At 38.5% G+C, this 14,271-nt stretch overlaps 1 protein-coding gene across 14 annotated transcripts in view; it reads left to right on the top strand.

The window, feature by feature from the left end:
- The window catches only part of NTRK2 (neurotrophic receptor tyrosine kinase 2), a 369,088-nt gene that overhangs the window by 83,310 nt on the left and 271,507 nt on the right, over positions 1–14,271 (top strand). For all 14 annotated transcript variants that reach the window (XM_037998574.2, XM_037998577.2, XM_037998575.2 and 11 more), the window contains one exon: positions 634–733. In XM_037998574.2, the coding sequence (XP_037854502.2) occupies positions 634–733 (100 nt within the window). The remainder of the gene's footprint in view (positions 1–633; positions 734–14,271) is intronic.

Below are 14,271 nucleotides of genomic sequence, written 5' to 3'. Positions count from 1 at the left end.
GAGGTGGAAGAATCCCTTGAGCCCAGGATTTCAACACCAGCCTGGGCAATATGACAAAACCCCATCTCTACAAAAAAATTAAAAATGAGCCAAGTATAGTGGTGTTTACCTATAGTCCTAGCTACTCAAGAGGCTGAGGTGGGAAGATAGCTTGAGTCCAGGAGGTCAAGGCTGCAGTGAGCCATGATTGTGCTACCGCACTCCAACCTGGGCAACAAAGTGAGACTCCGTCTCACACACACACACACATACACACACACACACACACACGCACACAGAAAAATCACCAGTATTTTGCCGTTCATATTTCATATTCTCTCTCTCTCTTTCTCTCTCTCCTCCCTCTTTAGATGGATGGAGAGAGAGAGATGTAATATTTTTAAAATGCCAATTGGATAGCCATTTTTACAAGCTTTAACTTATGTCTGTAGGCATAATAATAGATCTTACATACTTCACTCTAGGGTTGTCGAAGATTAAGTGATTTGGCCTACATAAGGCTGTTATAAGAACAAGTGATAAGCATTCAATAAATATGAACTGCCTGTATCATTATCATCATGATCATCATCACCATGTGATTATAGGGAACTAATTAGCAAGGTTATAACTACCCTCCCTTCCTTTCTCTAGGTCTATGCTGTGGTGGTGATTGCGTCTGTGGTGGGATTTTGCCTTTTGGTAATGCTGTTTCTGCTTAAGTTGGCAAGACACTCCAAGTTTGGCATGAAAGGTAAGAAGGGTTGTGTTTATTTAGCTTCTTATGTGGATCATTTTTGGCTTATGACTAATGCTAATTACCACTAAAGAAGGAAGTGGCTAGATTTATGATGATTAAGTTTTAAGGCTAAAAAAATAGCAACAAGACTTTGATACTACAAATCAAGACAGGACAAAATAATGTCGATTACTCAGCACTACCCACTTTTCCAAGACAACAGTTGTCCCAGAAGACAGAAATGGGTTCTTGATTATCAAGGGACTAATAACGATATGACAAAGAAATAGTACTTGATGTTTCTTTTGCTCCAGAAAGGCAGGTGAGACACGGTGGCGATAGGATAGTCTGGACACGTGTATTTTGTGCAGAAAGGTCTATTCTGCTGTACATTTGATTTCCAAATCTTCAGTGGTATGCTTTTGGTGTTGCTCCTGCTTTTCCAGGTCATCACTCTTTGAAATTTAAACAACAGTGTTATGAAGCAAAATAAGAGCAGCTAGCGGCAGTACATGGAAGCTTCGTGAATGCATAGATTTTTTTTTTTAATTTAAGTGGAACAATTATCAGCGCTGGATTAAAAATTAGGCACTAATTGACCCAAAATAGATAACTTGTTGTTTTTAGAGGATTGAAAATTAATTTTACAGGGAAAACTTGTGTAAATTTCTTGTTGCATAAAAAAATAATGCCTTGGAGCCGTGATTTAATGGTTTAAGTTTCAATGATGTAAAACCATTTGCTCTGAAGGTTAAACGTATGTATTGGATAATATGCTAGTGTTGTATTTTGTGTGGTCTCCTGTAGATAGACACTATTTAAAAGGTCTAAATGGGAATGCTGTGAAGAAGGTTTAGTGGTGTTTTATTTGCGTTAGAGAGTAGGTCAGGTGGATTTTCTTTATCCGCATGGTCTGTTAGAATTACGGGTAGTGTTGCTAATATTGCTATTTACTTGAAAGGGAATGTTTCAGTAGCAGTAAGTTGCCCAGCATACACTGACATCTGGGATAGAGCAGATCTATTTCTGGTGTTTCCTCTTTTTCCTTTGTTGGTGCCTGTGAAGATTTCTAAGCCAGAAATGAACAGGGAGGAGTGGTGGTAAACTGGGGCTTAAAATAACTCTAAAAACCTCATCCTGGTTCCTGCTTGGCCAGCTGATCCTTGATGTTTCTTCAGGGGAGGAAAGATCTTTCATTCTCCAATTATAAATAAGGCTTGGGAGAGGGACCACCCCACAGTGATTTTAATTCATCCTGTAGGGTGGTTCTCAAACTTGACTGTGTGCCAAAAACTCCTGTAGAACTTGAGAAAACACAGATTCCTGGGCTACCCCCAGAGTTTCTGCTTTAGTAGGTCTAGTGTTCACCTGAGAACTGGCATTTCTAACAGTTTCTGGAGGATACTGATCCTGCTTGCCCTGGTTGTTGTGTTCTCTACGGTAAACATGGGCTGCCAGGCCCCCTTCAGAGTGTGATAAGGTGTTGCGAGAGACATCGCAAACCAAACTTACCCACAGCTTTGCACACCTTTTGGAATCTCCATGTCTCAGCTGCACCCGGGCCCAGGCTAGGCGGCTGCTCTGTGCGTGCCGCTCCCTACCATGGCATTTGGTGGTTCTCGTGTCTATCAGGTGCTTTCCTTCCTTAGAGGCACTTGGACTGGATGTCTCTAAACATAGATTTCACTGGAGGCTACCAACTCCTAACAGTAGAGTTTCCGGTCTTGAAGGGTTTCGTTTGAAAGATTTCATCCCATGAGCTTTTCGGAGAGAGGATATGTCCAGGTTCTTCTGGGATCTCAGCAAAAGCTGAATGGGAATCCATGGAGCAAAATTTAGGAGCTTCTTCCCACCCTTGGTTTAGGAAAACCACTGGCAGAATTACCAGTAAATGGCAACCTACTCCTTATAATGTGGCAATGGAGGAGAAAAAATGTAGACATTTTCTTTCAGAGAAGAAAATTGTTTCATATTGAGACTCCAGCACTAAGGCTGAAACAGTATTTCATTTAGACAATTTGGGGTGATTACCACTAAAGCTTCTACGTTTTCTGAGTATAACCTGAGGCCATCCTTAATGAATTATAAGAAAGAGTGTGCTTAACCCTGCCACAGAGCCAGTAAATGGCTTCCTACAGCAGTAACTACTATACATGTTGTATGTTTTGTTCCCTCATTCCTACACACAAATAAAATCATTTTTAGAAAGTTTGTCTCCGATACTTTTTTTTTTTAGAATAGCTTACTGTTCTATTTTAAGCTACATGTCTATCTGGGACATGATGTGAGCAAAAAGAGCCTGATCTAGGGTTACTGTTTTGCAAGTCATATGTCGAGTTGATAATCTTTGGGGATCTAGAAATTAAGTTATGGTTCGTGCATTCAGTACAGATGAAACCGGGTAAAACGTGGTATTTAAACATTAATGTGAGTCAGTGTATTTTAAATGCTATTAGAGCTGGGATTACCACTGAAAAACATATGTCTTAAAAAAGAGAAGACTATGTAAAAATACTATTATGCTTCCCAAAATAACCAGGCAATATATTGGTTGTGGTTTCTTAGTAAGAACAGTATGAACTGTGTGTAGCCTTGGCCAGGACTAGGCACCATGTAAGAGGCTTGTGGCTGCTATGCAGATGAACTATTCAGAATGTTATTCCTCCCTCCCTAAGCATCTTTGGGGAGGGTCTAAGCCCATCCTTATTCTCTTATGCTGGAGGCAGATGGAACAGGAGGAAGGTGGCCAGTCCACCCATAGGCACTCACAGCTTTTTGCCCATCCCTAGCAATGCACGGTTTACCTCGAGTGTTTGACTGTTTCAATCTGTAATGGAAACCTTGATAATATAAATGACAGTTCAATGCTGTTGATATGAAGGACCCAGAGCAACAAACCCCAGAAACCTCTTGAGGTCACCACACTACAGCTGAATGCAGGGCAACACAAGCTTTATGGATTGACCTGAGATCCACCCCTCACACCTGCAAACGTTATTTATGGTGTTGCTCCCATGGGGAGGTGATTTCTAAATTCCAAACTAGTGAGTGAAACTTGGATTTGTAAATACAGCCAGTGAGTTGTGGTGGTGTCTTTGAAGATGGTCTGCAGATCTGTAAGCTTCATCAAGTTTTGTTCCTTGTTCTGTGGATTCATTGTAAACCAAATGCTGCTGGTCCACTCCAGAACAGGCAGCACAGACTTTGAGCTCCATGACAACAGCTTTCATATTGGTGATGTTCATCTTTATCTACTGCGTGCTTAGCCCAGAGTTGGTGCTCAATACATATGAATGACAGAATGATCAGAGAAGATTTTCAACTCCATCCACCTAAGTTTGGTAATTGGAAAACAGTTAGTATTTGGAGGATGGTTAAACTGTGAGTGGCTAAAGAGAGAACCTGAGACTTTTCTAAGTTTCTAAAAGAGACAAAGTTCCACCTCTTTTTTTTTTTTTTTTTTTGGTTTATTCCATGTGAGTCATGGCCATAGACAAGAGATCAATTTGTCCAAGTTTTGTCTTAGAGTATGTAGGTTTTCACACACTGTTTTAAACAATTGTCCTTGTTTAAGTTTGGAGGATTCACTTTGACTTTTTATTCTGCATGTGAACGTCTTCAATTTCTACCTCCCTACCTTTGAATGTATGGTTTTGGAATATGTTTTTTCAGTTCTGATGTCGGCAAAAGTGCCAGATTGGGGATTATATCTTGCTGTAAACTTAGAATTTATATTTTATTCTTGCTTGATAGAGTCTAAGCTTCTTGCTGCTTGTGTCCAGTAGGCTCCTGGCCCTGTTTTCATAAAGATGTCAAGGGGCAGGATTTCTCCCAGTCAGTTTTTCCTTGTTCATTTCTGTGCCTTTACACTGTCCTATTGCTTTTTGGTTGATATGTAGCTACCGTAATTGCGGAAGCCACAAATAATGCCCCTTTGTTAGTGTTGGCCACCTATGTAGGAATTATTCATACATATGTTTAATATGAATGTGTAAAATGTATACCAAATCTATCTAAATTGGTGTCAGTATCAATATCCCTATATGAAAATGCATAATATTATCCCTCTTCTTCTAAGGCTGCCTCTGGTTTGTTTTAATTTTAGTTTTCACCAAAGTAGGGCTGAAAGAATTTTCCAGAACAGCTCCATTGCCAAAGGAATAGGCAACCGTGCCTTTGAATGCTCTCCTTGTGTTGTAACCAAGTCTTGTGTTTAGCTCTCGCTTTACTTCCTGGCTCTGTGTCTTCATTGAAGATGTAGGAGTGCATGTGAAGGGAAAATGGAAGCATTGAGGAGCGCCAGGGCTGCCAAGTCTTCAAAGGGTGCTCCACATTGGGAGCCCTGTCTGTGGCATTGATGGTGTACAGGGTTGCAAAAAATATACGGGAGCCAGCAGGGAGGAAGGAGCTTGGCATTCATCACCCCGCTGGAGGATAGTTTCCGCTATCGGTTTTGTGTTATTTACATTTCCTGATGGAAGTCCACATATGATATCTAATTCCTAAGTACTAATGCAGCCTTTGTCACTCGAGAGTGAAATCTCTAAATGATCCTAAGAAATCTCTGTAGAAGAAACTAGAAGAGGAAGCTTTCTTCTCATTCAGTGTTAATAGCCTGCACAGATTTCCTCTGCAGCCTCTGACTCTTGTATGTAAACTGCCCTATCCACATTCATTTATGCTACTTAAGTGTTGGAGGTTTCCAACTAGTAAAGGCTGGAAAGCTACTCTGCCTGTGGATGCAGATCTGGGTTTTCCTAAGTCCAGACTCAAAGCCCACAGTTCAACTTTCCACTCTTATAAATGATCTCTGAGTGTCTTTCAATAGCAACCAAAAATCTGCCTATTTAAAAATAGTCATAAACATAGTGGGGCCAAAGCTAAAGAGGTTGAAGGTTAAAGTCTTTTATATGAGCTGAAAACAATTCTGGGAAGTTTAAGAGGTTGAGTTTAACAGATATTTGGATCAACTTTTAAGAGGAAAAAATGTGACCAAAAGCCAGAAACACAGTTGTAGAAACATCTGTAAGGACAAACTGTTTTCCATATGCACCTCCTTCCTTCTTTTTTTAAAGAAAAATACCATAGAAAAATTAGAATGGTAACAATTGAATGCATTCTTGTTTTTCAAAATTTCAAGGAGTTTAGAAATATATAAGCATAAAAATGGATGTTCCCGTCACCTTCTTCTGCATGACCATTTCCACTCCTAGAAATAACTTTAACTGTATAAGGTGCACACAGTAAGTAAACAATCAAATATATGGCTTCATTTTTGATTCCATAAGGAAATTATAATACCAATCTGTTCTGCATTTTTGGGGGGTAACAATTTGCCTTTTGGATTTTTCTTTATCAGAACCTAGCTATCTGCTACATTCTATTTAATAGTATTTCCCAGTTGTCTGATATCAGGCTACTTGGATCTGAAACCCGGCTCTGCCTCTTATGAGCTATGTGACTTTGAGCAAGTATCTCATCCTCTCTTGCCTTGATATTTCCATCTGTAATGGGACAATACTAATACCTAACCCACAGGGTTGTTATGAAGACAAACTAAGCTTATATATATAAACCACTTGGGAATGTTTCTGGCACTTAGTAATTGCTCTATTAATATGTAATGTTATTATTATTGATGAATCATGATTTATTTGACTTTTCTTCTTTTAATGGACATTTACGTTTCTACCAAGTTTTCAGAAAATTATTTCAAATAATTTTCAAACAATATCTTCTGTATAAAGATAAATACTTGGAAATGTATTGCTAAAAGGAAGGATATATATGTTTAAATGTGGATAGATTACCTTGCATAAATGCCTTTCCAATTTAGTGTCCCACTAACAGTATGTGAGGGTACCCTTTCATTTATTACTCTGATCTATACTGAATATTATCAGTCTTTTGGCGATTTGAGTTTAAAAGATACTTTGATTAGTAATTAATTTAAGCATCTTTGTCGTGAAGAATAAGAGTAATGTTTATTTTTATTGTTGAGTTATAGATATACTTTGCCAATTATATATATATACATAGATATTTATTTATTCGTGATATTTGTGGCTCATATTTTCTCCTAGTCTTTTGACTTTTTGATAGTGTCTCTTGGTAACCAAAGAGATTTACCTTTTTATAAAAAGCAAGTCTGTCCAGCTTTTCCATTTAAGTTGTGTCTTGCTTAGGAAGATCTTTCCTGCTCTAAGGTGGTAAACATATTTCTAAATATTTATTTCACTAGATTTTTACTCTGTGTATTTTTTAAACTTAGCCCTTTGGTCTTTTTGTAATTATTATTATTATCATTATTATTATTATTCTTATTGAGGTGGAGTTTTGCTCTTATTGCCCAGGCTGGAGTGCAATGGCGTGATCTCATCTCACCACAACTTCTGCCTCCCAGGTTCAAGTGATTCTCCTGCCTTAGCCTCCCGAGTAGCTGGGATTACAGGCATGCGCCACCACTCCCAGCTAATTTTGTATTTTTGGTAGAGACAGGGTTTCTCTGTGTTGGTCAGGCTAGTCTCAAATTCCTGACCTCAGGTGATCCACCTGTCTCAGCCCCCCAAAGTGCTTGGATTATAGGCATGAGCCACCTCACCTGGCTTTTTTGTAATTATTTTATTAAAATTTGATATGAAATAGTTCTTTCTTTTTCAGAGACATATAGAATAAAGATATTTGAATAAATTCTAGTGTGACATTTTCATAGAGATGAATAATAATATTTTAAATTTCTTGTATCAGAAAGCCACTAATAAAGCAAAAAGAAATTTTGAAAAACTCAGTGATTAACTGTTTCTTTGTAAAACAAGTAATGAACTTTGCCAGTTCTTTCTTATAGCATGGGAATATAAACCACACAAAATAGTATCAGAGAAATAAGTTTTCACAGAAAACCTTTGTTAAACTACTCTCCTCCCAGCTTCAAATGGAGTTCAAAGTCTATCTCAGCACTCTCTTAAGAGGCAACAAAATTTGTCAGTACCAACCAAGTCCTCAGAAATTTCAGAAAAGACATTCAGTTGAAAGAGTCATTGAGTAAGGTAACAAAATGAAAATGAACCTAGAGAAAAGAATTAGCCCAAGTGTTCCTTTTCTGTTGTTTGGCGATGCTATAGAAAGCTTTTCCCGTGTGTTTGTGAGGTGAGGATCTACTTTTTAAAGTCTCTTACTTCTTTCCCTGCCAACATTTGGCTTCTGTCTATCTGAGAGCAGAAGATGCTTATTCTTTACAACATATTGAAAATGTGTGTCAGACTTCTAAGAATTGGCTAGAGTAGGCCAGACAGGAAGCAAAAGAATCAGCATCTCTGCCTTTAGCCTTGTAGGTGGATGCACTCTGCCTTTTAATTGCTGGTTTTACCTGGGCATTCCCACAACCCCGGCATGATTCATGTGAGAGCTCATGTTTGCCTGTAATGTAGAAAGTGCATGCAATATTGTTCAGGGACTTTCCATGCTACTATTTTCACTAAAGGTGAAAGATCCTTTAAAAAATTAGATTTTGTACTTCAAGGTCAGGAAATATTGTTACCACTTTTTTGGTCTTCTGTTAACCTTGGGAGGAATTTGCTTTGACCTCCTCACATAGCTCATGGCCTGTTTCCAATAGGACTTTCAAAATCTGAAAATCTGTTGGTTTTCTTCTTCTTTTCCCCCTTCACTAATCTTTTACCTTTCATTGTTTTCCCTGTCATTTTGTCCTGTATCTCTGTGCTTTCTAATTTTATATTTTTTCCTCTCTTGTTTTTCTTCCATCTCATTCCTAACATCTGATTTTGGTGGAAAAGCTTTTCAGAATTTATGAAGAAGACAGATAATAACTTGGCTTAAATTCCAACATATGCTTTGATTTTATCTTACTTTATTTTGGGCAAGAATACTAAATGACTATGGGAATACATTTAGCTCTAAATCAGCAGAATTGTCACGTGGCACTTCGGAAGACAGCCTGTTTGAATAATGCACATCCTTCGTGTTTGTAAGTTGTTAACTCTTGAGTCTTCAACCCAAGGAACATATAGGAAAGTAATACTGAAGACGTATGAATCAAACAAGCTTAAGTTTAAATCCCAGATCTCCCGCCTGCTGGCCATCATTTTGGGCAAATTGTTAAACTCTAAATCTTAATTCCTCTTTGGTAAACTGAAGGAATAATACTCATCTCTTCAGGTGATTATAAGAATTAAATCAGTGCTTAGTTTAGTATCTGACTCTTTATTTTATTTTTATTTTTATTATACTTTAAGTCCTAGGGTACATGTGCACAACGTGCAGGTTTGTTACATAGGTATCCATGTGCCATGTTGCTGTGCTGCACCCATTAACTCGACATTTACATTAGGTATATCTCCTAATGCTATCCCTCCCCCCTACCCCCTCCCCACAATAGGACCCAGTGTGTGATGTTCCCCTTCCTGTGTCCAAGTGATCTCATTGTTCAGTTCCCACCTATGAGTGAGAACATGTGGTATTTGGTTTTCTGTTCTTGCGATAGTTTGCTGAGAATAATGGTTTCCAGCTGCATCCATGTCCCTACAAAGGACACGAACTCATCCTTTTTTATGGCTGCATAGTATTCCATGGTGCATATGTGCCACATTTTCTTAATCCAGTCTGTCACTGATGGACATTTGGGTTGATTCCAAGTCTTTGCTATTGTGAATAGTGCCGCAATAAACATACATGTGCATGTATCTTTATAGCAGCATGACTTATAATCCTTTGGGTATATCCCCAGTAATGGGATGGCTGGGTCAAATGGTATTTCTAATTCTAGATCCTTGAGGAATTGCCACACTATTTTCCACAATGGTTGAACTAGTTTACAGTCCCACCAACAGTGTAAAAGTGTTCCTATCTGACTCTTTAAACTAATTCCCTAAGAGGTAGTTATTTTTCAGACTTATGTTTTAGTAATACATTATTAAAGATTATCGGGTGATTCCTGTTGATTTCATATTGAATCTGGGCTGCAGAAAAATGTCACAAATGTAAACAGGGCATATTAGTGTTTCCAGGTTTATTAGTTGAGTCTATAGAAAAAAAATTGTATTTACAATGTGTCTCAACTTTATGGGTATGTATCATGAATACAAATGTGCTGATACATGTGCTTCTTTTAAGCCCTTCAGCCCTTTAATACACTATGTGAATTATTGCAAATTATTAATTTTATTGTCCTCTGAAGAATTCATCACTTTAAATTGTTTTGGGGTTTATGAAAAACTTATGTCATTGATTGATTGATTTGGTATGTAGGTTTTAGCAGTTTTTTGGGGGAGGAATATTTACTGAAGTAAAGAGGTGGAAAGGGCAGGAGTGGGAGGGGGATGGGACCCCCCAACACCCACTAGCTTAGATCTAAAAACACAACCTCGTGGAAACTTCTAATGTGTTTCCCTTTTGTACAGAAGGGATTACAACTGCTAAAGTGATTTATTTAAAAAATAGGCTTAAGGAAAAGAGGGATTCTGGAGAAATTAAATTCTTCCTTATACAATAGATTGTCATTTATATTATTATAACCATAGACCCTGCATTTTTTGTGAGAAAGCCAAGGCTTAGACAGGCTAATGGCAGTGGAAGACCTTTGTCTTTATCAAAGCATCAGGAAAAGCAGAAACACATTGGCCTTTTCTGTGATCATCTGGGAACTTTAGTGGCCTGAGGACAAAGAGAATGAGAGAGAGAATGAGCCAGTGAGCCAGTGACCTGATCTCTGTTTCAACTCTTTAGGTCTTTTGTAAGACATTAATATCCTGAATTGAAGCCGAAGTGTCATCTCAGTCTTCAGTGACAGTATGAGGAACGAAGGGGGAGATGACTTAAGAGGTGGAGGTGCTGTGGGGAGGGAGAATGTTGAGAATGAAGTGGTTTTTCTAATTATGGTTGTGGTTGTCAACTTTAGAAGTCCTAGAAAGACTTGAGTATAGTCAACCACGCAACTGAACTTTTCCTCACTTGCTTCCTGGATTGCCTGTAAATGAAAATTGCATAAAGGCCAGCAATATTGTAATAGTACAGGACAGAGAATCATATGAGGCTCCCCTCTTTAATCTCTACCACCCTGTTACAAAACCATTATGTACAATCACACACTCACTACAAAAGCCTGCCCTGCACTTCTGGTGAAATCCTTTATTATTTTGGTGTGTAATGACGTAATCTTTTTCTCTATCGTGGAGCCACAGTCTCCTTACTATTGACATATGAAATATTGCATCTGGGGTCAACACTAAATATCCCTGAGTATACCTTCAAATGTTTGGTCATCTCAAGAAAATATTGCCTCTAACTTATCAATAGAAGACATTTCTTATTTAGTCGGCATTCCCAGTGACTCTGTTTACTGTTAATTTGCAGGTAGCATGCATCTTGTCAGGGTGATATGGTTTGGCTATGACCCCAACCGAATATCATCTTGAATTGCAGCTCCTGTAATTCTCATGTGTCTTGAGAGGGACCTGATGGGAGGCAATTGAATCATGGGGGTGGGATGTTCTCATGCTGTTCTCTTGATAGTGAATAAGTCTCACTTGATCTGAGAGTTTTTTATAAAGGGCGGTTCCCCTACACAAGCTCTCTCTTGCCTTCTGTCATGTAAGAAGTCTCTTTGCTCTTCCTTCATCTTCCACCACAATTGTGAGACCTCAGCCATCTGCACCTGTGAGTCCATTAAACCTCTTTCCTTTATAAACTACCCAGTCTTGGGTATGTCTTTATCAGCAGCATGAGAACAGACTAATAAACAAGGGTACCTTTGACATTCCAGCTTGAGAGCAAAGAGAGGTAGCTCTGCCTTAGCCATCTCTTCCTTGAATGGTGTGGATATCAGGGAACAGCTCAACATGTGGGCTGTTTCTTGATCTTTTAAGTCAGACTTCATAGCATGGCTTTGTCATTTTGTTTGAAGTAAATCCCTGAAACGTTAGATGTTTCTATATTAAAATGACATGCATTCCATAGCCCAGAAGAAATGATTTCTGTGTTATTTACTTGTAGCCTTTCCTCTATGAGTGTGGACAAGTGCAAGGTGATTTTAGAGGTAGATTTATGTGCATATTCTGTAATTGTTTATCCCTCACATTATATCTTTGTTTTCCTGTGATGTCATAGCAGAGGGTGGATTAATCAGTAAAATGTCTAGGGTTGGATTGAGAATGAGTGGGCACCTATCTCAGGCACAATCTATGAGACATGTGACTTTATTTTTCTTCAGTTCAATAAAGTATATCATTTTAACCCTTTTTGTACTGAGTAGCAGAAAATTAGTCCCCTACCACTCTGGGTAATTTCCGACAATGGTGGGTAATCACAAAAAATTCAACACTTTCTCTGTCACTTCAGGTCTCTCACTTTCCTCTCCCTTACCCAGGTTGCATTTGCCTTTCTGGGAAACAGTGGAGAGTGTGCTGCAAGGTCAATAAAGTGCCACAGTGTGTGGAGGGGACATACGCATGGTCTTGGTGGTAATTTCTGTATGCTGGTGGCTGTCCATTTTCCCAGTTGTCCTTGGCCACCACTCTGTTCAAGTCACAGGTATACAATCTTGTGTTCCTAACCAAGTTCTGCCACCTTCACATATATCTCCACAAGGGTGTGTTTGCAGCTTTGGGGACATGAAAAACACTGAGACTGGCCCTGCTGTCTCCGCATAGACATACTATGCAGCTTCCCCTACTTTATTACTCTTGTGCCATTACAGGCTTGGGATTGCTCTGACTTCTGGACAGCTTCTCTGGTCTTCCAAGAAAGGGGTCCTCAGGATTCTTCTTTTTGAAACTAATCTGAGTCAGGGCTCTGTGTTTCCTTAACCCTCATACTTGACCTGGGGACAGGTTATAGACTCCTCCTGCCTGTATCTAACCTTTTTTTCTCCTAACTGACTCTTTTCCTATTTCCTGTGGGTACAGGAAGAACATGAAAAACTATTTTTTCTGATTTCATCTTCTTCCAAATACTTTTCATCGTACATGTGGATCTTGGTTTTTTTTCCTCCAGCTTTTTACTATAAAACTGTCAATATGAATAAAAGTTGAAAGAATACTAACAATGAATATTCATACACTCAACACCTAGATTCAACCTCTGCTTAACATCTTGTTATTGAAAAATAAATGGACAGTATCATGTTCCTTCATTCCTAAATTCTCCAGCGTATTTTTCCTAAAACTGAGGACACAGTGTCTTAAAACCACAGCCACAATACCTTCATCATTGTGCTCAAGGAAATTATGATAACCCTGTGATAACAGATATTACCTAGACTATCTTCAAATTTCCCCAGTGATTTAAAAATGCCTTTTATGGTTACTTATATATCAAACCAAGATCAACTCAAAGTTCATGCGTTGCATTTTTTTCATTGAGTTTCTTTGGTCCCTTGCATTCTAGAACATGGCTTCTTTTTCTCCCCGCCTTACACTGGCTCTTTGAAGAGACTAGGCAGTTGTCCTGTAGAATGTCCCTCATTCTGTCTCTGTGCGATTGTTTTCTTTGGTATTCTTCAACTTGCCATTTATCCTCTGTATTTCCTATAAACTGGAAGTCATTTCTAAAGGTTTGGTCAGATTCAGGTGAGAGGTTTTGGGAAGAAAGCATCACAGAAGATGATGTGCACTTCACCTGTGTCACGTCTGGAATCACATTGTGTCAGGTTGTTACACTATCAGTGGAAGTTGGATCACCTTTTGAAGATGGTGACCACCAGATCTTTTCTTTATAAATGCAAGTTTTTCCCTTTGGAATTCATAGGTGATTTGTAGGTGATAATTTGACATCTAGCAAATATCCTCTCCTTTGAAAACTTGAACGTACTAGGCTTAGCATACTTTCCTCAAAGCTACTTAATTTCTAAGGGTTGCAGAGGTGTTTTTCTAATCCAATCATTTCTTCTGTTCTTATTTCATTAATTTTTTTTTAAAGGAGAGCTTTCTGGCCTTGGCCAAGAATTTCAGCTCTTTCATTCCAGTTCTGTCTTGATGACTCTTCCTTGAGGCAATGATTGGATGCTTGGGATCCAGCTGCCTACACTGGGGAAGGTCATAGGATTACAGAAAAAAGTTACAGTTAATAGGGTCACTATATCAAAAATATTATTTTATTTTAAGAGTATAGTTGGTGGGAATGTAAATTAGTACAGCCACTAAGGAGAACAGTTTGGAAGTTCTTCAAAAAACTAAAAATGGAGCTACTGTGTGATCCAGCAATCCTACTGCTGGGTATATAAGAAAGGAAATCAGTATATGGAAGAGATATCCACACTCCTACGTTTGTTGCAGCACTGTTCACAATAGCTAAGATTTGAAAGCAACTTGTGTCCATCAACAGATGAATGGATAAAGAAACTGTGGTGCTTGTACACAATAGAGTATTACTCAGCCATAAAAAGGAATGAGATTCAACCATTTGCACCAACATGGATGGAACTGGAGGTCATTACGTTAAGTTAAATAAGTCAGGCACAGAAAGACAAACATCACATATTCTCACTTATTTATAGAATGTAAAAGCCAAAACAATTGAACTCATGGACCCAGAGAGTAGAA

The sequence above is a fragment of the Chlorocebus sabaeus genome, chromosome 12 (assembly GCF_047675955.1).
Source record: "Chlorocebus sabaeus isolate Y175 chromosome 12, mChlSab1.0.hap1, whole genome shotgun sequence".
Taxonomy (NCBI): domain Eukaryota; kingdom Metazoa; phylum Chordata; class Mammalia; order Primates; family Cercopithecidae; genus Chlorocebus; species Chlorocebus sabaeus.
Note: the sequence above shows the minus strand (reverse complement) of the source record. Positions and strands in the feature narration are given on the sequence as shown.